This window comes from Martes martes (assembly GCF_963455335.1).
Source record: "Martes martes genome assembly, chromosome: X".
NCBI classification, from domain to species: Eukaryota; Metazoa; Chordata; class Mammalia; order Carnivora; family Mustelidae; genus Martes; species Martes martes.
Genome location: NC_137897.1, coordinates 102,142,899 through 102,167,779, shown reverse-complemented (window position 1 = coordinate 102,167,779; position 24,881 = coordinate 102,142,899). Strand labels below are relative to the sequence as shown.

At 36.0% G+C, this 24,881-nt stretch overlaps 1 protein-coding gene across 1 annotated transcript in view; it reads left to right on the top strand.

The window, feature by feature from the left end:
• The first annotated feature begins 10,674 nt into the window (after positions 1 to 10,674).
• The window catches only part of ZNF280C (zinc finger protein 280C), a 46,854-nt gene continuing 32,647 nt past the window's right edge, over positions 10,675 to 24,881 (top strand). The window contains exons 1-6 of the mRNA XM_080831298.1: positions 10,675 to 10,821; positions 13,192 to 13,257; positions 13,351 to 13,487; positions 19,479 to 19,593; positions 22,519 to 22,689; positions 22,830 to 22,939. Coding sequence (XP_080687424.1) covers positions 10,680 to 10,821; positions 13,192 to 13,257; positions 13,351 to 13,487; positions 19,479 to 19,593; positions 22,519 to 22,689; positions 22,830 to 22,939 — 741 coding nt within the window. The 5' untranslated portion in view covers positions 10,675 to 10,679. The remainder of the gene's footprint in view (positions 10,822 to 13,191; positions 13,258 to 13,350; positions 13,488 to 19,478; positions 19,594 to 22,518; positions 22,690 to 22,829; positions 22,940 to 24,881) is intronic.

The window sequence follows — 24,881 nt, the reverse complement described above, 5'->3', positions numbered from 1 at the left end:
GATCTCAGGGTCCTGGGATCGAGCCCAGCATTGGGCTCCATGCTCAGTGGGGAGTCTGATTGAGATTATCTCTCTCTCCCTCTCTCTCTGCCCCTTCCCCGTCCCCTGCTCCCACACTCCCTCTCTAAAATAAATAAATAAATCTTTAAAAATTCACATAACCTCCAATTCAGCCATCTGAAGTATACAGTTTAATGGTTTTAGTATATTCACAGTGGCATGTAACCATTACCATGGTCAATTCCCAAAAGAAACCCCATATCCACTATAAGTCACTCCCCACTTCCCCTCCAACAGTCCCAGCCCTAAGCAACCACTACTGTACTTTCTGTCTTTATGAATCTGCCATTTCTTGACATTTCATGTAAATGAAGTCATGCAATACATGGTCTTTTTGACTGGCTTCTTTCACTTAGTATGTTTCAAGGTTCATCTATGTTATATATGAGTATTTTATTCCTTTTATGACTGAATATTATTCCATTGTATAAGTATATCATATTTTGTTTATCCGTTCATCAGTTGGACGTGTGGGTTGTTTCCACTTTTTGGCTATTATAAATAATGCTGCTATGCACATTCCGGTGTACAAGTTTTTGTATGGGCATATGTTTTCAATTCTCTCTCACTTGGAGTGGAATTGCTGTGTCATATGGTAACTATGTTTAACTTTGTGAGTGACTGCCAAAGTATTTTCCACAGTGTCTGCACCATTTCATATTCCCCCAGCAGTGTATGAGGGTTCCAATTTCTCCATATCCTTGCCAACACTTGTTATTATCTGCCTTTTTGATTACAGCCATCCTAGTAGGCATGAAATGCACATAACATACAATTTACTGCTTAACCATTTTAATCTATTAACGTTTTTTGAAAATTTTGTAGATTTGAACTCTTAAAAGGTAGGTGAATTTTAAGTATATAGAAACTGAAGCCAAAAATATATAAATAGCAGTTATAACCATTTATTCAGGCAGTCTCCAAAAACTGGATTGTATTCCAAGAGGTCTTTCGTTAGTTACTTAGAATTCATTTTTCCCCCATAGGAACAGTGTATTAAATATAGACATAGTATTCCTACCTGAGTCAACAGCTGAAGTGGAGAGTTCTTTGCCTATTTTGCAAATATGCCTATCTTGGTGCCAGCTCTGAGTTGCAGAACCTAGAGACCCTCTGGAGCTGCTATTACGGAAGCTGTAAGATCCTCACTGCACCTTTTGCTGTGTATTCCATTTCTTTGAGAGATGACTTAATCTCCCATATAATTCCTTGCACTGTCACCAAAACTCTGAAATTATGACTTGAGAGATTTTGTGTGTGTGTGTGTGTGTGTGTGTGTGTGTGGTGATAGTTTTGGAGGGCTTGACTACTTTATTGGATAGTGCAGCTTTAGATGAAGTTATGGTTCTAATGGCATCTAGGGATTTCTGACTTCTTAGAGCGTTTATAAATGTACCAATTGCAGCTCCTTGGTGGCTGTTACAAGCCTCAAAATCCATCTCTGCAGTCATAGACAGTGGATATGAGTTGTTTATGTAAACTGCTTGTATGTTTCATACTGATTTTAGGCTATTTGTACTAGTAGATATTTTTATGAGCATTTAATAAAAGTGTTGTACCTGAGTCTCCATAGGCTATGTAGTTGTGACTCTTAAAAAAATTGTGTTCCTGGTAGCAGTAGGTCTTTAATGCTAAGCAGAAATTGACATGTATTTATCTACTTGACATATGCATTACCTTAATTCTAGTTTAGGTTTCTATTCAAATAATTGAGTAAAAGAGATTTGAATAGTCAAACCTCAGACAGAACTAGGGAAATTTACTTAACTACAGAATTCACTTGAGATCCTTATGATAGTAATTCAAACATTCATACCAATAACATCTTCTGGAGTTAAAATAGGTTTTTTCCTTTGGTCTAATTCAGCCCAAATAATTTGGAATTGAAAAAAGCAAGAAAGCTTGCTTTTATCAGTCTGAAAATAAAGACAAACGTGAAGACTTAGCTCTGTTCATCCTAATACTTTAGATTTCTGATGACTAATTTTTTACATTTTTGTTTTATAACTGAAATAGTTTTTTAAAACACATGTATTTTGTATGTGAAGAATATGCATGTATGAGAATTCAGAACACAAATTCCTACTTTAAAGAAAGCAATTCAAAAAACAATTTTTGATATTGTTTAATACAATAGCTTTTTTAAAAGCCCAAAGAACTGTAGGTATATTGGACTATAACCTTCTGAAGGCAAGGACTGTGATTTATTCATCTTAATTTTTCCCTCTAGAACTGAGCACATCACTTTGAGCACAGAAGGCAATGAGTAATTATTTTTTAATGAATTAATCTATGATGAAGTTTATCCAATTAATTTTCTATTCCTTACAGTTAGTGTTAATAAGAAGTAAAAATATATAAACCAGAAGTTTTTTGTATGTGTTTTTCTTGTAATAATTACATTTATTTCTGAAATATGGATAAAAAGTAATGGTTAAAGTGTAATGTCATTTAGCATTTCAGAATTGAGATTGACTAAAACATGTAGTACAGGGTGATTACTCATATTTACACAGAGGTGCTTTTCAAAACTTATTTGTAATTTAATAATCTATCAGATTTCTTCTAATAATAAATGTTTAATATATTCAGCATTTTATTTACTAAATTTTCATTTACAATTAGGTAAAGTTATTAGCATATGTGTATCAAACATATCAAACTCAAAAGGTAAGCTTTTTGTAGGAGAAAATGATTAAATGTGAATACTTTAACAAATCCACCCTAATATTAGTATCTTTATTTTATAGGGCAGAAAACTAAGACTTAATTTGCTCTTCTCTGGAGTCATATGGTGAGTTTGCTGGAGATCAAAATTAGAACCAAAGAGTTCTGAATCCCAAGTTTCACGTTTTAATATTTGGTGTTAAAGTAACTCATAAAATTGATTGATGTCATTTTTTGGTGCCTAGGTGACTCTGCAACTTGATGGACGACGACAGCCCTTTTCAGTCAAAAAGTAAGTATTGCTGCTGCAAATGGTACTAGTATGCATGGCTTTTGTACTGATGACCTTGCCTCATGAGAAAAGGTAAAAGAAACAGAAGTATGTACATTTAAAAATAACACTTAATTTAAAAAACACTTAAATTAATTAAAGTAATACTTGCTCATAGTAAAAAAGAAGAATATACAATAAAAATCTCAGTAATGTAGAATGAAGTGTTTCTTCCTGATCTCCAGAGATAACTACTGTTCTTGGTTTGGTATATGTAATCACAAACTTTTTTCTTTTTATTCTTTTTTTTAAATTTAAATTCAATTAGGCAAGATAGAGTACATGATTGGTTTTTTTTTTTTTAAGATTTTATTTATTTATTTGACAGACGGGGATCACAGAGCAGCAGGCAGAGAGAGAGGAGGAAGCAGGCTCCCCGCAGAGCAGAGAGCCCGATGCGGGGCTCGATCCCAGGACCCTGGGATCATGACCTGAGCCGAAGGCAGAGGCTTTAACCCACTGAGCCACCCAGGCCGCCCCATGTTTGGTTTTTGATATAGTGTTCAATGATTCATCAGTTCAGTGTAACACCCAGTGCTCATCACATCATGTGATCCTTAATCCCCATCACCCAGTTATCTATACCCCCACCAACAAACTTTTTTCTATGCATAGTCAAAAAATTTCTAAATAAGACCATACTATATATGCTATTATGTGCCTTTAAGAAATTTTTTACTCAACAATCTTTCTTGAATATATTGACAGTGATAGTACCTTGTTAAAAAGAATGAGGAAGACCTATGGGTCAGATATGGTATCAACAGAAATACAAATTATTTTTTTATTATCTGTATACATGAGTGTCCCTCATTTTTTATAAAATTTGGCATTGCCTCACTGCCTTCTTAATTCAGTGTTTATCATGTTAAGTGCTGATGGTTATCCAGTAGACTACTCTGTATAGGAGGAGATACAAAAGAAGAAGAAAATAAGTTCTTCACTCTGACTTTGGATCTTACTTTGGAGTTAGACGTGTACAGTAAAGAAATAAACATTAAGAGGGGTGCCTGCGTAGCTCAGTGGGTAGAGCATCTGACTCAGTCTCAGGGTCATGAGCTCAGAATCCACATTAGGTGTGGAGCTGACTTAAAAAAATACACATTAAGAAATAGTGAGCAGTTTGAAATCATATATAGTAAATCTTGAACTGAGTTGCATAGAATACCAAAGTAGTAAAAGGTGGAAGAAAAATAAGGTCTACTGGTTTATTGAGGAAGTTGTAACTGAACCAAGTTGGGAATTAAGATTTTGTTGAGTATTTGCTAGAGGTTAGGTTAGGTACCTTATATGACATTTTTCTCAGTCTACGTTGCCACTTCTATTAGGTAAATATTGTACCTAGATTAGAGGTGAGAAAACAAGATCCAAGTAATTTCTCTAGAGTCACATGATTAGAAACGGTGCAATAAAGATTTGAACTATTCAATTTGATGTCAAGTCCATGCTCCTACCATACTTGAATAACGTGGACAGTATACGGTAAGGGGGAAGAATATTTTAGATAGAATAAACACTACAAAGAAGGTCTCCAGGGGACACAATGAGGATGGTGTCTTCAGGTATTCAGAATATGCAAATGTTAAACTGTGAGTTACTCTCTTAATTATTTGACTTAGACCATTCTGTATATGTGTTTTTGAAGCAAAGTTAGGAAAAAAAGTTCATAAACTGGTTACATTTGGAAGGGTGAAAAGTTTTTTGTTTTGTTTTGTTTTATGTGTTTTGTTTTGTTTTGTTTTATGTCTACTTATCAGTAGACCACTAAACACTAAACAACAGCATTATGGCAAGAAATTATTTTGGCATCCCTATATAGACAAAATTAAATTTAAATAATTTTAAAGAATAGTTGCCTATTTGTTATGGTGTTTCTTTTGTAAGCCATCCCCAAATCATTGTTTTAACACACTAATTTTGAGCCAAAATTAGAAATGACATTTAATCTAGTAAAATTACCTTTAGAAATGATTGCATTTAAAAAATAAAGATACGGGGCGCCTGGGTGGCTCAGTGGGTTAAAGCCTCTGCCTTCGGCTCAGGTCATGATCTCAGAGTCCTGGGATAGAGCCCCGCATCGGGCTCTCTGCTCAGTGGAAAGCCTGCTTCCCCCCCTCTCTCTCTGCCTCTCTCTCTGCCTGCTTATGATCTCTCTCTGTCAAATAAATAAATAAAATCTTTTTTAAAAAATAAATAAATAAAGATACTATTGTCTAAAAAAAAAGATGATTATTGTCTAAGCCAGAATTCTGGAATTATTATTTTGTTTTGTTTTGTTTCTTTTTAGTTGTTCCTCCATCCACATCTCACTTCACGTATCTAGTACCACTTGTATGCATTCCCATTGCTATTATATTAATTTAGGGGCTACCTTAATACTTTTTTTAAGATTCTATTTATTGGAGAGAGAGAGAATGTGTGAGCACAAATGGGAAAGGGGCAAAGGGAGAGGGAGAAGCAGACTCCCCAGTGAGCAGGGAGCCTGACCTAGGGTTCAATCCCAGGACCCTGGGATCATAACCTGAGCTGAAGGCAGATGCCTAACCAACTGAGCCACTCAGGCACCCCCCCACCGCCGCAATGCTTTTTTAAAAGCAGAACAATACACGCATAGTTTAAAAAACTAATCTGAAAGTTATAAAGTTGCATAACCACAGTTATTTGAAGGATAAGAGTGAGAGAGTGGTGTGCATGTGTTCTGGGCCTGTTACTCCCTGTTTTTGCAAGGAATTCACTTTCAATAGTTTAGTTTTCTTTTCTAATAATTATTTTCATATTTCTAAATTTAAAAAAATTTTTTAAGATTTTATTTATTTGAGGGGCGCCTGGGTGGCTCAGTGGGTCGAGCCTCTGCCTTCGGCTCAGGTCATGATCTCAGGGTCCTGGGATGAAGCCCCGCATCAGGCTCTCTGCTCAGGGGGGAGCCTGCTTCCCCCTCTCTGTCCCTGCCTGCCTCTCTGCCTACTTGTGATCTCTGTCAAATAAATAAATAAAATCTTTTAAAAAAAGATTTTATTTATTTGAGAGAGCGAGAGCGAGCACAAGCGGGGAGAGGGGGAGAGGCAGAGGGAGAAGCAGACTACCCACTGAACAGGAAGGCCTGATGTGGGGCTCAATCCCAGGACCCTGGGATCACGACCTGTGCGGAAGGCAGATGCTCAACCAATTGAGCCACCCAGGTACCCCTCCATATTTCTATTTTTAAAACATATACACATACTGCTGTCTCTTAAGTCTTCATTTTTTTGCCATTATCTAATAATTTTTCTATCAACAGAAAATGATGGTTTTAGTTTTCTTATGCTTACCCCTCCCTCCACACATCTCCCACTGCATTTATTTCTCAGTTTTGAATCATATTAAATGTTTTTATTATAATGACCATAATAAATATTGTTCACTGATGAGTATAGTACTATGGTATTAATATGAATACATTCCCTTTTTCTCTTTTTTGTGTATACCCAGATATTTAGACTTTTAATTTTTTTTTAAATTTGCTAAATTTTATTTTATTTTTTGTTGGCTAAAAAATTTTATTTTATTTTATTTTATGTTGACTAAATTTGCTAAATTTTATTAAAGCCCATAGCCAAGTCTTCTTACACCCTTTTGTAGCCTCTTAACTCAATTTTTCTACATGGTAAAACTTGTCAGGTAATCTAACATTTTAATTTTCGAATCTTTGTGTGTGTGTGTGTCTGTCTGTCTGTGGTCTCCTGGAGACATTTCTCCTGGGAGTAATATTCTCTTGCTCTGCTCTGGCTGGTTATCTAGACCTGTTGAACAGCTATTATCCTGGGACCTTCCTTTGTCTTTTTATTGTATTGAATGTCATGTTTTCTGCATTCTGTATCTTCCTCCTTCTTAAGTCCCATGTTTTGGTGGATTCTTCCTAAGAATGAAAGAGTGAATGGGGGTAAATTTTGCGTGATGTTGGTGATCTTTATTTTTGATGAAAGAATATGTACTTCATGCTTGATGAAAACCTTGGCTGGGGGCGTCTGGGTGGCTCAGTGTTAGGTTAAAGCCTCTGCCTTCGGCTCAGGTCATGATCCCGGGGTCCTGCAATCAAGCCCCGCATCGGGTTCTCTGCTCAGCAGGGAGCCTGCTTCCTCCTCTCTCTCTCTGCCTGCCTCTCCACCTACTTGTGATCTCTCTTTCTGTCAAATAAATAAATAATATCTTTAAAAAAAAGAAAGAAAAAAGAAAACCTTGGCTGGGGGGGTATAGAATTCTAAAATGAAAATTATTTTCATAGCTTTGCGCAGTGGCAGTATCGTAGCCAATGAGGTTTATCCGAGGCACGATTATTGCTAATTGAAAATTATTTTCACTAATACTTTTGAAAGCATTATTCTGACTCTCTCTATCTCTGTCTCTCTTGCTGATTTTACGTTAGTTTTCCTCTCCAACATTCTCAAGTCTCATGAAATATTCCTCTACTGTAGATTTTTTCTTGATTTTTGTGCTGGGTCCTGGTAGAACTTTTCAATCTGGACATTTATGTCCTTTAGAACTAGAAATTTCTTTTGTATTTTTCCTTTGATTACATCCCCTTTCCTTTTTCTTATTATTCTGGAGCTTTTATTAGGTGTATTGTACCTTTTTTTTTTTTTAAAGATTTTATTTATTCATTTAACAGAGAGGGAGAGTACAAGCAGGGAGAGCAGCAGGCAGAGTGAGAGGGAGAAGCAGGCTCCCCGCTGAGCAGAGAGCCCGATGCGGGGCTTGATCCCAGGACTCTGGGATTACGGCCTGATCCGAAGGCAGCCACTTAATGAACTGAGCCACCCAGACGTCCCTGTACCCTTTTTTTTTTTTTAAGATCTTATTTATTTATTTGACAGACAGATCACAAGTAGGCAGAGAGGCAGGCAGAGAGAAGGGAGGGAAGCAGGCTCCCTGCTGAGCAGAGAGCCCAACACGGGGCTCGATCCCAGGACCCTGAGATCATGACCTGAGTCGAAGGCAGAGGCTTTAACCCACTGAGCCACCCAGGTGCCCTGTGCCTGGTGTTTATGATCTAGTTCAGTTTTTCTAATGTATCTCCAACCTGTTGCCTCTTATTCTTAGCTTATCTCCTTTTTATTACTGTAAAAGTCTATGGGTTTTTCAGTTACAGTTAGGTACAATCCTTTAATAGATATAATCATATTCTGTTCATAAAATTGAAATTCCTTTTGATTGGATTTATTTATTCTTTTTTAAGTTTTTATTTAAATTCCAGTTAATATACAATGTAATATTAGTTTCAGGTTTATAATATAGGGATTCAGCACTTCCACAAAACACCTGGTGCTCATCACAAGTGTACTCCTTAATCCCCATCACCTATTTCAACCATCATTTCCTGCCCCCAGCTCTGGGAGCCCTCAATTTGTTCTCTGTAGTTAGGAGTCTGTTTCTTGGTTTGCCTCTCTCTCTTTTTTTCCCCTATGCTCATTTGTTTTGCTTCTTAAATTCTACATATAAGTGAAATCATATGGTGTTTGTCTTTCTCTGACTTATTTCACTTAGCATAATACTCTCTAGCTCCATCCACATTGTTGCAAATGGCAAGATTCCATTCTTTTTGTGGCTGAGTAATATTCCATTGTATACACATACCACCTTTTCTTTATCCATTCATCAGTCGATGGACATCTGGGCTGCCTCCATAATTTGGCTCTTGTAGATAAGCTGCTATAAACATATGGGTGCATGTATCCTTTTGAATTAGTATTTTTATATCCTTTGGGTAAATACCTAGTAGTGCAACTGCTGGATCATGGAGTAGTTCTATTTTTAACTTTTGAGGAAACTCCATACTGTTTTCCAGAGTGGCTGCACCAGCTTGCATTCCCACCAACAGTGCAGGAAGATTACCCTTTCTCAACATCCTCACCAACACCTGTTGTTTCTTGTGTTCTTGATTTTAGCCCTCTGACAGGCGTGAGATGATATCTCATTGTAGTTTTCATTTGTATTTCTTAAATGATCAGTAATGTTAAGCATGTTTTTGTGTGTCTCTTGGCCTTCTGTGTATGTCTTCTTTGGAAAAATATCTATTTATGTCTTTTTTTAAATTTTATTTATTTATTTGACAGAGAGAGAGAGATCACAAGTAGGCAGAGAGGCAGGCAGAGAAAGAGAGGGGGAAGCAGGCTCCCCGCTGAGCAGAGAGCCTGATGCGGGGCTCGATCCCAGGACGCTGGGATCATGACCTGAGCCCAAGGCAGAGGCTTAACACACTGAGCCACCCAGGCGCCCCTATTTATGTCTTTTTTAAAGGTTTTATTTGTTTGATAGGGAACACAAGTAGGCAGAGCTGCAGGCAGAGGAAGAGGGAGAAGCAGGCTCCCTGCTGAGCAGAGAGCCCAATGTAGAGCTCAATTCCAGGACCCTGGGAACATGACCTGCGCTGAAGGCAGGCACTTAACTGACTGAGCCACCCAGGCACCCCTCTATTCATATCTTTTGTCCATTTTTTAATTGGATCATTTTTTGGGTCTTACCAGTTTTTTATAGATTTTGCGTACTAACCCTTTATTAATATTTCATTTGCAAATATCTTCTCCCATTCCATAGTTGCTTTTTAGTTTTGTTGTTTCCTTTACCCTGTAGAAGCTTTTAATTTGATGACATCCCAGTAGTTTATTTTTGCTTTTGTTTCCCTTGCCTCAGGAGACATATCTAGTAAGAAATTGCTACAGCTGATGTCAGAGATATTACTGTGCTCTCTTCTAGAATTTTTTTTAAAGCTTTTTTTTAAAAGATTTATTTATTTATTTATTTGACAGACAGAGATCACAAGGAGGCAGAGAGGCAGGCAGAGAGAGAGGAAGGGAAGCAGGCTCCCTGCCAAGCAGAGAGCCCGATGTGGGGCTTGATCCCAGGACCCTGAGATCATGACCTGTGCTGAAGGCAGAGGCTTTAACCCACTGAGCCACCCAGGCGCCCCTCTTCTAGAATTTTAATGGCCTCCTGTCTCACATCTTTCATCCATTTTGAATTTATTTTTGTGTGTGGTGTAAGAAAGTGGTGCAGGTTCTGGGGTGCCTGGATGGCTCAGTCAGTTAAGCAGCTGCTTTTAGCTCAGGTTGTGATCCCAGGGACCTGGGATCGAACCCTGCATTGGCTCCCAGCTCAGCAGGGAGCCTGCTTCTCCTCTTACTCTCCCTGTCTGTGCGCGTGCTCTCTCTGTCAAATAAATAAATACGATCTTTTTAAAAAAGAAAGTGGTCCAGTTTCATTCTTTTGCATATTGCTGTCCAGTTTTCCCAACACCATTTTTTGGGGAGACTGTCTTTTTCCCATTGAGTATTCTTTCCTTGGCTTGATTATTCTTTTTTTATGTTTCAAGTTTTTATTGGACTTGATTATTCTTAAAATTTATTGGCAACTACTAATAACCATTGTCGTCTCTTACTTAGCCAGCTAGCTTAATTGTACTAGTTTAGATCTTAGAGATTGAGTTGTTTCTTACTTTTGTTACCATGTACTGACTGCAAATATCAATTCAGTACTTAAAATTAAGATTATTAAAGTATATCTTAAATATCGTACTGTGCATTGCAAAAAAGTTATTTTAAAAAAATAAGGTGGGTTTCTCTTCTTTTGAAAATTAGATAACTCAAAAATGGCAGAACTCTTTATGGAATGTGAAGAAGAAGAGCTGGAACCATGGCAGAAAAAAGTAGAAGAAATTCTGGATGAAGATGATGATGATGATGAGCTGATTTTTGTTGGAGAGATATCAAGTTCAAAACCAGCCATTTCAAGTAAGCATTTATTTCAGTCAAGTAAAGTTTTATAAGTTGCTGTTTCTAATAGAAAAACCTGTGGGCTGTCTTATATGTCCTTGTTATTCTGTAAGGAGTTGGAGCATGTAGGCCAGCAAGAATTTGTGAGAATCGGAGGGAGGATGTGGTTGGGGACTCGAGTAAAGTGAGAGGTTAAAATATCATTTGAGAGAAAAGGGAAATGTTAACTAAGTTAAATAAAGGTTAAGATTACCATATCAGCATTATAGGCCTTCTGAAATTGGAAATCTTAAGTTTTAGGAGAGCTAAGTAGCTTATTCACCTGTTTGTTAATTTTTATTTTTCTTCATTAAGCCCAAACACACCTAGAAAAGGAAATGTTTGGAATGCTTTGCTTAGAATATTAGAACAGTAAATTGGCTTGTGTTAGTCTCTGATGGGGGTTCTCACATCCAGGCAACTGCCTCATCACAGTGTCATCTTGAATTGTGGCTACAAAATGAACAGGCACTGCATGATTATACAGTCTCTTGTATATGTACCAACATGGGGTATAGTTTCTGGCCACACCCATCTTCCAACGACTCCTGATTATATTCATGAAGCAAGGAGGGTCTGGTCTTTAGCCACTGTACTTGTACAACGCAGGCAGTTAGCACACTAAATCCTCATGGCTTTCAGGCAGAACATGTCCAGTAATTTTGTAGATTGTTAGATTTCAGTTAGAGTTACAATTGCCATTGTGATAATATTGATGATATTGATGACACTTGTTAAAATGTCTAATAAAAATGTGCAAAGTGCACATTTTACACTTAATGTAAATGTAGTGTCTTACACTACATGTAGTGTTTTACACTATACTACCTTTCTAGCAGAACATGTCCAGTAATTGTGTAGATTGTTAGATTCTTCTGCAAAGGAACAACATACTGAATTTCAGCAGAAAAAGAGGAAATAGATTCCTTTTCATTATATTTGCTTCTTTTAAGCCAGGAGAATTTAGCAAAGAATGTACCCAGCATACCAGTGTTTTCTTACCTACCATGGCAGTGCATTATATTGTGGTTCAGAGATGAGTTTTTAATTTCTTGAAAGCCCTGTTCTTGTATCTCTTAACTCTAAACTTCAGATAGCACTTCTGTTCAGTTTTATCAGAGCTAAAATAATTTAATTCTCAATATCATTTCCTGTGGCAAATTGAGAGGTGCTAAGTGGAATGTCACTTCAGTTATAAAATTAGGTAAATGTGTTGGCATGCTTGTTGCTGATAGTGGAATAGAATATTATAATTATTGTTTCTTAGTTACTGTGATTATTTTTATCCCAAAATATTGTGATATTTCAAAATTATTATTCAGATCATCTTATTTGAAAGCATGGCAATTCAAGTTGGGTTTATATCAACTGCAGATAATGGTTAACAGTACTCAACTAGAATAATGTGTATTAGTTTTAAGTGATTCTATAAAGAGAAAGTTGACCCCAGTGAAATTTCTTTTCTAAATGAACTCAAAATCTATGTGATTCTATTGCTGTTTTATGTGTGAGCAATAAAATTCTTTTGTCATATGGAACATGAGCTAAATATTTATATAGAACCATATTAAGTTGGGGGATGGTAAAAAGTTGTGTATGATAGACTACAGTCACCAAAAAGTACTATAGGTTTAACTCTTTAATGGCTTGAGTAAATACTTTAAATTCTGAATGAAAACAATATCACGTTGTTTGAGCAGATTTTTCTCCTAGAAAACTTCTGTAGTGTGTCGTCTTAGAGAACTGAATTTCCATTATCATAAAACAACCCTACTTTTGTGTGACCCTTTACTTTATAGAATTATTCTATGAGATCTGATTCTTTTCTACCAGGAGGGGTAAAAGGAAATTTTTTTGAGGTTTTATGGGATTTTTAAAATGTTTGTACCTTTTCCTGATTAGCAATTTTAGGCGAATCTCTACTCTTCCAAATTTTTATTTGATTCCTCAATAACCCAGAAGTTATGGGTTGACATGGCTACAAGAGTGAGCACTGATTCACAGGGTCATGTCAGGCTCAGATTGACTTTTGGTATAGTAGTAGATTTGAGATACTCTGGTAAACTCTCGATTAAATTTAGTCTGCAGTCTTCAATAGTGTTCCTCTCAGAACTCAAGAGGAGTGGTGCAGATAATGTGACCAGCTTATCCATAATGAAACTTCCAGACTTTTAGGGGTATGAATGTAGCATGGGAATTAGGGAAGGGTTTGATCTGGGGTCACCATTAAGAGAAAGAAATATACTTAAATTATTATTTGTATGTGGATATATTTTTGGAAAGTTTTTTATTATCTTAATTTACACTTAATTAAAATAATGAGTTTTAAAATAAAAATAATTTTTATAGATATTTTGAACAGGGGTAACCCCAGCTCATCTTCAAAGGGAATAAAGAATGAGACAGTCACTCAAGGTATAGTATTATACCATTTTAATTTTAAAGTGAAATATTTTAACAAAATTGGTTATATAGAAAAATAATATGTTGTGTAATTTTAAAATGCAGGTGTTACTGATCCGTTCAAGCCTACAAGTCAACACTACAAAGATCCAACATCAAATCCAGTGGCTGCCTTGCCTAGATTTCATCCTGAATCTAAGTCTTCACAGAACTCTGTTATTGTTCAGAACGTGTCTAAACCTGTAAGTGTTTCTGAAACTACACAATTAGCTCAGGGATGCATTGGATATTATAACACCCAGTTAGAATTGTGGACTAGTCAGCATTCCGTTAGAAGCATAATCACAATCACAGTCTGAAAATGTCACTATCTTTATGACAGCTCAACCAGAACCCAAAGTAGTGACTGTAGGAACTAACCAACTTTTCAATGTATCAGGTAATATGCTTAAATAGGTATAATACTGAAAACTAGACTATCTAAAGGTGAGTAAAAACATGATCAGTAATGAATGTTACATAATGGCAAAATTCTTAAGAGAGTAAACAGAACCAAATATTCTTATTGGGGAAGATTGTTTTGAGGTCATTGTTGTTATTTACTCTGAAAACATAGTTTCATGGCTTAGCTTTTAAAACTTTTTTTTTTAAGATTTTATTTATTTATTTGACAGACAGGGATCACAAGTAGGCAGAGGCAGGCAGAGAGAGAGGAAGGGAAGCAGGCTCCCTGCTGAGCAGAGAGCCTGATGCAGGGCTCGATTCCCAGGACCCGGGTATCATGACCTGAGCCGAAGGCAAAGAGGCTTTAACCCACTGAACCACCCAGGTGCCCCAGCTTTAAAACTTTTAACAGCAGTAATAGTTAATGATAATATTTAACATTTGTTATTCTGTTACTGTGGGTAAGTCTTTATTCTAAATGTTGTATGTAAATTAATATCATTTCATTCGTATGATTTCCCTATGAGGTAGGCACAATTATTATCCCCATGTTATAGTTAAGGAAACTGAGACTCAGGCTAAATAATTCACTCAAGGCCATATAACTGGTAAATAAAAGTTGGATCTGGTATTTCAATCCAGGTTAGCCCAGAGGTTTTATTTTTTTTAAGTTTTTATTTATTTATTTGAAAGAGACAGAACATAATCAGGGGGAGGGGCAAAGGAAAGAGAAAAGCAGATGATGCAGGGCTCGATCCAAAGACCCTGAGAGCATGACCTGGGCCAAAGTCAGATGCCTAACCAGCTGAGCCACCCAGATGCCCCAGCCCAGAGGTTTTTAAATATGCATACATGCATCTGTTCATACATTTAAGCATTGCTATACATAGAAACACTTCCTTAGAGCAACGTTATAGTTACAGATCATTGGGGTTCCCTGAGACCCTTTCAGGGATTTCATGAAGTTAAAACTTGTGATAACTACACTGATACATTTCCTCTCTTCACTCTGTCAGCATTTGCACTGATGATGCAAAAGCAGTAGAGGGTAAAACTGCTGGTCCCTTAATATGAATGAAGGCAGTGTCACCAAACGGTACTGGTAGTTTTTGTATTAGTGACCATCAAGCACTCACAGTACAAAAATTTCACTTTCTCTTGAGAATAACCTTGAAAAAGTAATAAATCGTTACTAATTTTATTAACTCTCAATCCTTGGCAAATACACTTTTTTTGAAATACTCTGTGTGATGAAGTGGATAATATGCATAAAAGATTTCTGTATGTATAGTATGAAGGTTTTCTTAAGGAAAACCACTTGAATTGCAAACTGAACTAGCTGCTTTTTTTAATAGAATGCCATTTTTGCTTGAATGGATGGTCGACAGAGCACCATGTGTTAATTATTGCTAAATAATCGGGGCACCTGTGTGCTCAGTCGGTTGAGCATCTGCCTTCCGCTCAGGTCATGATCCCAGGGTCCCAGGATAGAGTCCCGCATTGGGCTCCTTGCTCAGCTGGGAGCCTGCTTCTCCCTCTCCTTCCAGCTCCTGCTGTTCTCTCTCTGTCTCTCTCTCAAGTAAATAAATAAAATATTTTCAAAAAATTATTGCTATATAACAATAGTATCAAAAACTTAGCAGCTTGAAGCAATATACACTTATCTCGTGGTTCCTGTTAGGAGTCAGGTCATGGCTTTACTGGGTCCTCTGCTTCAAGATCTTACAAGGCTGCAGTCAAGGTGTCAGCCAGAGCTGCCATATCATGGTCGTTGGCAATACCCAGTTCTCTATGGGTTGTCAGACTGAGGGCATGAGTTTCTTGCTGCTGTCAACCAGAGACTGCCCTTAGTTCTTTGCCACATAAGCCTTCCTAACATGACTGGTTGCGGCTTCAAAGCCAGCAAGGAAAAGTGAATCCTCAGCAAAATGGGCTATATAACATAATCATCCCATTTGCCATATTCTGTTGGTCAAAAGCAATCACAGGTTCCACCCACACCCAAGGACAGATTACACAAGGGTGTAAATATCAGGAGGGAGTCATGGGGGCCACCTTTAGAATCTGCCATGCAGTTTTTCGTGCTTAAAAATGTACAAAGCATGTCTGTCATAGAAAAAAAAATGGGGGCGCCTGGGTGGCTCAGTGGGTTAAAGCCTCTGCCTTCGGCTCAGATCGTGGTCCCAGGGTCCTGGGGTTGAGCCCCGTGTCAGGCTCTCTGCTCAGCAGGGAGCCTGCTTCCCCCTCTCTCTGCCTGCCTTTCTGCCTATTTGTGATCTCTGTCTGTCAAATACATAAATAAAATCTTTTTTTAAAAAATGATTGTATTCTTCCCAATGATAAGGTTTGAGCTTTCAAACAAAATTTAGATTTTTGTGGGGTGCCTGGCTGGGTCAGTTGGAGAAGCATGTGACTCTTCATCTCAGAGTCGTGCATTTGAGCCCCACATTGGGGCTTTAAATACAACCTTTTTATAAATTATAGGGGCGCCTTGTATGGCTCAGTCGGTTGAGCTTCTGCTTTCAGCTATGGTCATGATCCCAGGGTCCTGGGATCAAGCCCCGCATCCGGCTCTCTGCTCTGCGGGAGCCTGCTGCTCTCTCTCCCTCTGCCTGCTGCTCTGCTTGGTTGTGCTCTGTCTCTCTCTCTGTCAAATGAATAAAATCTTTTTAAAAATAAAATAAAAACTCTTTTAAAAATTAGATATTTGGAAAACTTGTATCTGCATTCTGAAAGAATTAATAGTAATTTGAGTCCTGGAGTAGTAGTCCAAGAAATCTAGGTTGAAGATGAAAGACTTGAGTGTTGATTCTGTCTATTCCTAGCCAAAGCATTGTTATAACCTTAGTGGGCCTCACTTTCTGCATTTTTAAAATGAGAATCTTTATCCAAACCACTGGCTTTCAAACTTGGATCCTCTAAGCAACCATGGACTGTTTTTAATAAAAACTTAATAGGTGTACCTGATAATGGCAGGCCGCCAGAAATACTAAAATTATTTTTATTCTAACTGGAATCAGACTGATTCAGGGGTTTCTCATGGTATCATAAGCTGTTTGGCATTTAAGAAAAGCAAAAACAAAAAAAGGGGGGAACATGATTATTTACATGGAGATAGATGAAAATTATTCCTACCTTGGAACTAGAGAAAGAGAACAATGGAGGGGGTGGTACCTTTCATATTAAAAAATTTAGGAACTAGAGCTCATTCAAATTCAGAATGTTTTGTTTTTCTGGGCATGATTGTTTAATCAAAGCTCCTCAATCAGTTTCCCAATCCTAGGAAGCTTTAAAAAACAGTTTTTGTCATTTGATCTGGGTTGAGGCCTGGGCATGATAGATTTTTTTTTTTTAAGTCTCCAGGTGATTCTCATGTGAGCCAGGGTGGAGAATGACAGATCTATATCTTCAAATAAATTGAGAATCCTACGTAAGGGGATTTTCTCTGAAAAATTTAAGTATTTTCTTCTCTTTACCATGACTCTTTGGGGTAGTCTAGAAGATAATTATTATTCCTTTTAATGTCAGTGTGTTATAGCTTAAGGGCACAGGGGTTTTTTTTGTTTTGTTTTTAAGTAGGCTCCATACCCACAGGGCTTAAACTCAGGACCCTGAGATCAAGATCTGAGCTGAGATCAAGAGTCAGGTGGACGCCTGGGTTGCCTGAGTTACTCAGTCAGTTAAGCTTCCGGCTCTTGGTTTTGGCTCTGGTCATGATTTCCCTACCCAGTGTGAAGCCTACTTAGGAAAAAAAAAAAAAAGAAGAGTTGGATGCTTAACTGATGGCACCACCCAGGTGCCCCAAGGGCACAGGATTTATAATCAGGGCAACCTCGGTTCTAATTCCAGCTTCATAACAAGCTGGGTTGTATTGGGAACCTTACTTAACTATACTGAACTTTAGTTTACCTATTTATAAGGTGGGAGATAGTATTAGGCCTTTATTAGTACTGTTGTGATAACTGCCTGATATGATACATGGACTGTAAAAGAGTCGACTACATTTTAAATAGACAATAATTGGCAGTTATTATTTCGGTTGGAAAGGCGAAAACTTGAATCTCAGAAGTGACTGGCCCAACGTTCCAAAGTTAACTAAATAAATCCCATTCTATTGCCTCTTGTACCTCACTGTTGTATTTGGTATCTTTCTGAACTATTTTATGAGATATAAAAAATTCCCAATTGGAAAATTATTTTAATAACTTGTTGACTAATATGTCTGCTCTATGAAATGATGGTACTTAATTGGCCAGAGTTATTACCTAGGAAAAGGTTTAAAGTATTGATTTTAGGGGTGCCTGGGTAATTCAGTTGGTTAAGCAACTGCCTTTGGCTCGGTCATGATCCTGGAGTCTCAGGATGGAGTCCTACATCGGTCTCCCTGCTCAGCAGGGTGTCTGCTTCTCCTTCTGACCCTCCCCCCTCCCATTCTCTCTCTCTCTCTCATTCTGTCTCTCTCAAATAAATAAAATCTTTAGAAAAAAATAAAGTATTAACTTTATTTGAAGGAACTTCTGTGAAAGAACTATTTGGAAAATTGCTAGTGAATTTTTTCATTTGTAAGTGCAAATATTTGGAGAAAATACTTACCTTGCAGAAGATTATGCTTGGTTACAGTTAAGTCATAAAGTCATCATTAAGTCATATAGCTGTTTTATATAATACATGTTAAGACTCGAATGCAGAAATCTGCCTGTGATGCTCAAATTCTAGGAGTGGAATGGTTTGGTTCAGTTAAATATCTGCCTCTATAACTTCTTTTTTTTTTTAATTTAAAGTTTTTTTTTTAAGATTTTATTTATTTATTTGACAGACAGAGATCACAAGTAGGCAGAGAGGAAGGCAGAGAGAGAGGAGGAAGCAGGCTCCCTGCGGAGCAGAGAGCCCGATGCGGGGCTCGATCCCAGGACCCTGGGATCATGACCCGAGCCGAAGGCAGAGGCTTTAACCCACTGAGCCACTCAGGCGCCCTGCCTCCATAACTTCTTAATAAGCTCATGTAAACAGAAAACTTAATAACAAAGTAAAATTCTTAAAACCTGATTTTTTTTTCAACTTGTAAGCACAAAACATGCAAGCAAGACTCTTATATTCCTATTATAAAGGTACTGTGTATGGGGGTGTTAGTTAGGAAACAGAAGACAATACATATTGTACTTTGATTTTGTTTTTTACGGGTGGTTAGTGTGGTATATAGAACATATCAATCAGGATTACATTTTGTACACAGATACGAACTCCTCTTTTTTCACTGAACTTCATATTGGAAACATTTTTCTTTGTTTTTGGTTACTTTTCAAAAGTATGATGTTGCATTATAGCCTATCATTTATTTAACCATTCCTCCATTGTTGGACATACAGGTCGTTATTTTTTGTTATAAATAATTCTCCATTAAATATTTTCATTTCCTTAGTATAAATTCATGTAAGTGGAATATTTGGGTCAAAGGATATGAACTTTTTAAAGCCCTTGATAGATATTGCCAAAATTTTCTTGCGGAAAAGTACCAAAACGTGTCTACTTTGCCAATAATATTGTCATTATTTTGTAATTTTAATTTTTAATTTCAAACTAATTTCAGATTTATAGAAAAATTGCAGAAGTAATCCAGAGAGTTCCCATATAACCCTTACCCACTAAATGCTAACTTTAACAGAGTAATAATTATCTTAGTGTTTTATAGCTTATTAGTAATTGAATTATTAAGGTGTTTATAGTATTGTTATACATTTAATTTACCTTTCTACAAGCTTATGAAACAAAGTAATTATAACTTTTTACAGGATTTTACAAAGAATTCATCACAAGTTGTATCGGATGATTCTTCAGAGTTACTATTTGACTTGACCCAGGATACAGTTCCACTGTCCCAAGAGGGATCAACAATTTATATCGAAGGTTTGGCTTAGCACTTTTTTTGAATATACTAAAAAGAAACTTGATGAATATAGATGTGGAATGAATTTCTGTTTTGAAACCCATACCTTCATATTAAGTTTTTCATATACCATAAAATAGAAGCTAACACTCCCTGAATGCATTTCTTTCTTGTGTGATTTCTTTTTTATAAATTTGTATTTAATAATAGAATATTGTATTTCTATTAAGTTAGCTAACATGTATTTTTTTAGCTCATTCTTACTTGGAACCAGCCATGGGCTGAAAAATCTTAATATAATTTCTGTGAGTCCAGGAAGTCTCCTAATGACCTAATACTATCATGTAAAAAAAGTATTAATCATTTAGAAGGCCATTAGTATGAGAAAAAGTACATGGTTATAGTTGATTTTTTTAATAGGCTGGTGTCTTTCTTTCCAAATAAATGATGCCGATATGATAGTTAAATACGATTATAGAGTATTATTATAGAAAGAGGGAATTTAAAAAAAGAGAGGGAGCATTATAAAAATGGTGATTTGTGCACAGTAAGTACTTAGTAAATATCCATTGAAGGAATAATGAGTTTTCAATTGAAGAACTACAGTTCTTTGTGTACAATAACAAAGTTCTTCATTAACTAGAAATAAATTAGTATGCCATAAAAGAATTTTATTTAGTTGAAAAATTCCCCATAATCAAAGCAATTGCTGTTTGTATATGAGTAAATTTGTTATATTTCAATAATTGGACAGAGGTACATAAGGCTTTTTAATGTTTAAATTGTTTACTAACAAATTTATATACATTTACCAAACCAAAATAGAAATTATAGTAATATGTTTGCCAAAAATATTTTTCCCATTTTGATAACATGTGGTTTGTTAATCACCTAATTGTCATTTATCTAATTAGTAAAATAGCCAAGAGCCCAAATAAATGAGGTAAAATAGTTGTCTGAAATCTGATTTTATAATGTACACGGTCTTTATTCAGAGAAAAAGTCTGAATTCTTAAAGATTCTAGTGGGTAAAGACAGTGATGCCTCTTCTCTCTGTAAGCTGTATTGCAGGAAGTAGAACTTTGCCTTGATGGGAAATAGCGTTATAGTCAATTAGGAAGGTGTGGGTTTGAGCCTGTATCCTAAAGATTTTTGTGGCCTTTATCAAGTCACTCTTTACATTTCAATTTTCTCATTTTATTGAAATACAGACTTTTATCTTTCTCAGATAATACATTCATTCTCCAGACCTGAAGTCACCATTTGGAGATATAATTTTAATTCTTACTCTACTTACCTCAGGCCTTTTTTGAGGCTCAAATGAGATAAGCGAGAAATGAAAAATGCCTTAAACCATTAAAGGACTTGACAATAAACAGTTCTTAGAATGATAATTATGAATGATAATATGTATTATGTGTTCAGAAGCATGATTAATAGACTCCTGTCAAAGATGATGATAGAAGGTTCTTGGAGAAGTTTGGATTGGAACTTGATTTTGAGGAATGAGAATAGGATTTTTATTGGCACTGTTGAAGGTAGTGAACAGCACAAGCCAGAGGCAATAGAAATAAACAAGGTAAAGGGTTAGAATTTAAAACTATTGAGCTTAGAGTGATTTTATTTAACTTGGAAATTTACTCATACATAAAGAAATTATGTACAAAAGTCTATTTTATGATACAGCCTGCTAGAGAACTAGTTGCCAAAATACCAGCACTTACTGGTTGTTTAAGTAACCTAAGCATCTGAGAAAAATATTAGTGATGATACAGATATCAGTCCCAAGTGCCTGTAGTATAGCTGTCAGTAACCATGTGCTAGAAGATGGAAAAAAATCATTTCTGTTAACTCAAAGAATGACCCACAAATTTGGTAGAGGAGTCCACTAATGCAGTGCTCTCCTTTTCCATGTATTTCTCTATTCTACGGCTTCTCCTATTAGTGTACAGTTGGGAGCATTGAAATATGATGTGCAGTTTTGGTATCTTTATCACAAAGTACAATCGTATGTTATTTTCAAAAGGACTTTTGCTGTGTCTAGTTTTAGCCTAAATAGCCTCACTTGTTTTGCAAATGCTCTGAATTACGTGATACCTTAGCCTTTAAGGTGATGGTTTTCAAACTCAGAACTATCTTTAGTAATGAAATCTCTTCAAACAAAATTTTATGTAAAAATCTAATTTTTTAAAAAAGGTAAAAGGAGAGGTTTTCTATCTGACGTGCTTAGTAAATTCCCTAAGGCAAAACCGTTAGCCTCAGGGGAATATAGTTTGAAGACCATTATACTAATTTAAGACTTTTCATATGAATGAGCAAGGTATTATTCAAGATTAGTTGTTTGTACTTGGTTCATAGGAAATAAACGGATAATTTAAACCCATCAGGTTGTTAGTAAGTGGAAAAAGAACCAACTCAGAGTTTTCCATTAGACATCTTAGTTTTTTAAGTATCTTAAAGGGTTTCTCTGAATTTTTAGAACAAAGGTTGTTTTGTTTCCAAGCCTAAGTGTATTTAAGCATCTAAAGGTAAATTCATTTGTGGGAACTGAGCTTGGAACATTCTCTGTGTTTTCATTTTTTTTTTCTTCTTTTGCTTCAGATTCTTTTGGTCTGACTTCTTTTGTTCCTATTTATATATTATTTGAAAGTATTTTTAGAATTTTCTTGTATAAAAAGTTTATTCCATGAGTTGTTCAAATATGTGTAGTTCATAATAGCTGTTTGTACAATGTTTCTACCTATTGATCATATAAATTTTTCTTTTGTGATCATACAAATTTTGATCACTCTTTGTCATTTATATGATATAATTCAATTATATTATCTTTAATTTAGCTTCAAGGTGTTTTTACTTAAATTCAAATATAAAGCCATTTTAGTAGCATTTGTAAGCAGTGTTCTATACTAAAGTATTTACAAATATTTTTCCCACTATTATTTTAGGTATAGATGAAACTCTGCCTATATTAAAACGTTCTTCTGCTTCTAAAGTAAACAGTGTTACTCCAAAAAAGCCAAAGATCAGCGAAAGTATTTCTGATATAAGTCCTTGTGCTTCATTGTCTCTAAGTAACTCTCCTCCAGTGACATCTTCCCATGTTATGATATCAAAAGGTAAATATGCATCTAGCATATAAAATAGAAATTATTTATACATAAATTTTAGAAATTGCGATGAATTTTTAAACTTTTATTACTGGTTGTTTAATGTTTAAAAAAGAATTTGAGTCCTGAAAATTTTTAATCTATTTTAGGTACAAATACCTCATCAGCTCACTATAAAACTGGAACACCTTTTTTAAGATCCTGTCCAAAGTGCAATGTAAAGTTTAATCTTCTGGATCCTTTGAAATATCACATGAAGGTAAAACTTTTTCAAAATTTGTCTTTTAGGGACTCTGGGTGGCTAAGTCAGTTAAGCATCTGCCTTCAGCTCAGGTCATGATCCCAGGGTCCTGGGATCAAGTCCCACATCCGGCTCCTTGCTCAGCAAGGAGCCTGTTTCTCCTTCTTCCTGCTGCTCCCACTGTTTGTGCACTTTCTCTCTCTCTCTCTCGCTCTCTCTCTCTCTCTCTCTTCCTCTCTCTCAGACAAAAAAACAAAATATTTTTAAATATTTTAAAAATTTTGATTTTTAAAAATATTGACAACTCTCTGAAAACATTAAGGATTGATATGCGGTAAATGCCAGTTTGTCCAGATATTTAGATAAGAAATCTTCTCATTGGTATTTCTATATAACCTAAGCAAAAATTTATATTCATGATGATTATCTTTATACAAGATTTTAAAATCTTTCCCAATCATGAAATCTTAAAAAAATAGGCTTATATGTACTATAGTATATGCACATTGTATTTTGGGGGGGTATTAGAGAACACCAAGTAATCTTTGATAATTTTATTAGATGTGATAATGGCTTTATCAACCATAAAATTATTAAAGTATCTGTTTTCTGGAGCTGAATGCTGAAGTAAGGTGAAAGTGACAATGTGTGGGAGTTGCTTTACAGCTAAGGATGCTAGATCAAAGCTTTAGTTGTTGCTTTGTCTAAGAGATGTGACTGTCGTTGAATTGATCTCTGAGGCTTGAGAGAATACATTAAACACAATATGTTGTACTTTAAGAAATGGAATAAATAGACCTACCTCTAAGCTCTTTAAAGTATTATATCTAGAGGACTTTGTAGAAAGTCCGGTGTTTCTCTTAGTGACAGCCCTAAGAGTATTTGTGGGTGTTGGAGTTTTCCCAGGTAAATCATTTCTTTCTTGGATCTTAACATTTCTTTCTCTTCATTTCTGACATTTTGCCACTTGTAGAGCAGATGTCAATGGCAAATCTCATTTGTAAAATCATTTGCCCCAACCAGCAAAAACGGTTCAGGGGTGGGGGAATCCTCTCCCTCTCTGGGGTGGCCGGTAATTACATTGCTCTATTCAATCCCAAATGATTCCCAGATAAGTGAGTCCCGTGCATTACAGCCACCAAGTTGTGCAGGGGCTGCAGCCTTTGTCCTATAGGGTCCCCAGGCCGCTGGCACTCACCCATGGCACTTGAATCTCTATGCATATTGTACAGCGCCTGGGTGGGTCAGTCAAGTATCTAACTTGATCTCCACTCAGGTCTTGATCTGATCTCACTGTAGTGAGTTCAAGCCCTGCATTGGGCTCCACACTGTATGTGGAACCTACTTTAAAAAAAAAAAAAGAATCTATGCATATTGTATTTTAACTTTTAATGAAAATAATATATTTTTCAGGATATTTTATTGACTAGGTAATGCTATTCTTCAAACCTCTTATAAAGCAGGCATTTTGTTTGGTGCTTAATCTTTCCTATAACTTAAAAATTCCTTTTTTAACATGATTTTTTATCTGGTGACATATGCATGTCACATTACTCAAAATCTCAGTCTTGCATTTTAATGTTCAACGCTTGGACATAAACTCATAATGATAGAGCATTTCACAAGAAATGATAGTGTTAACTCAATCCAGAATATAGTTTGTATAGTTGTTATAAATTCTAGCTTTATGTTGGCATAGGAAGCTCTTGAAATTCGGTTTTGGGTAATTTTTGAAGTACTAATGAAGTATGAGGTCTAAGTATTATTCCGCTTAAAATATTTTGGTAGATATTGCAGTGTTCTGTTTGTCTGTGGAAAGATGATCTGTATTCTTCTTGCATGCCCAAATGTAAATGGCAAGAAGGGAGAAAGGAGGCAAGAAAAAAGGCAGTGCAGATTATATTCAAGAAAGAGGGGATGAGAAGACTGCAAAGCAAAGAAGCAACTTAAGAAAAGTTAA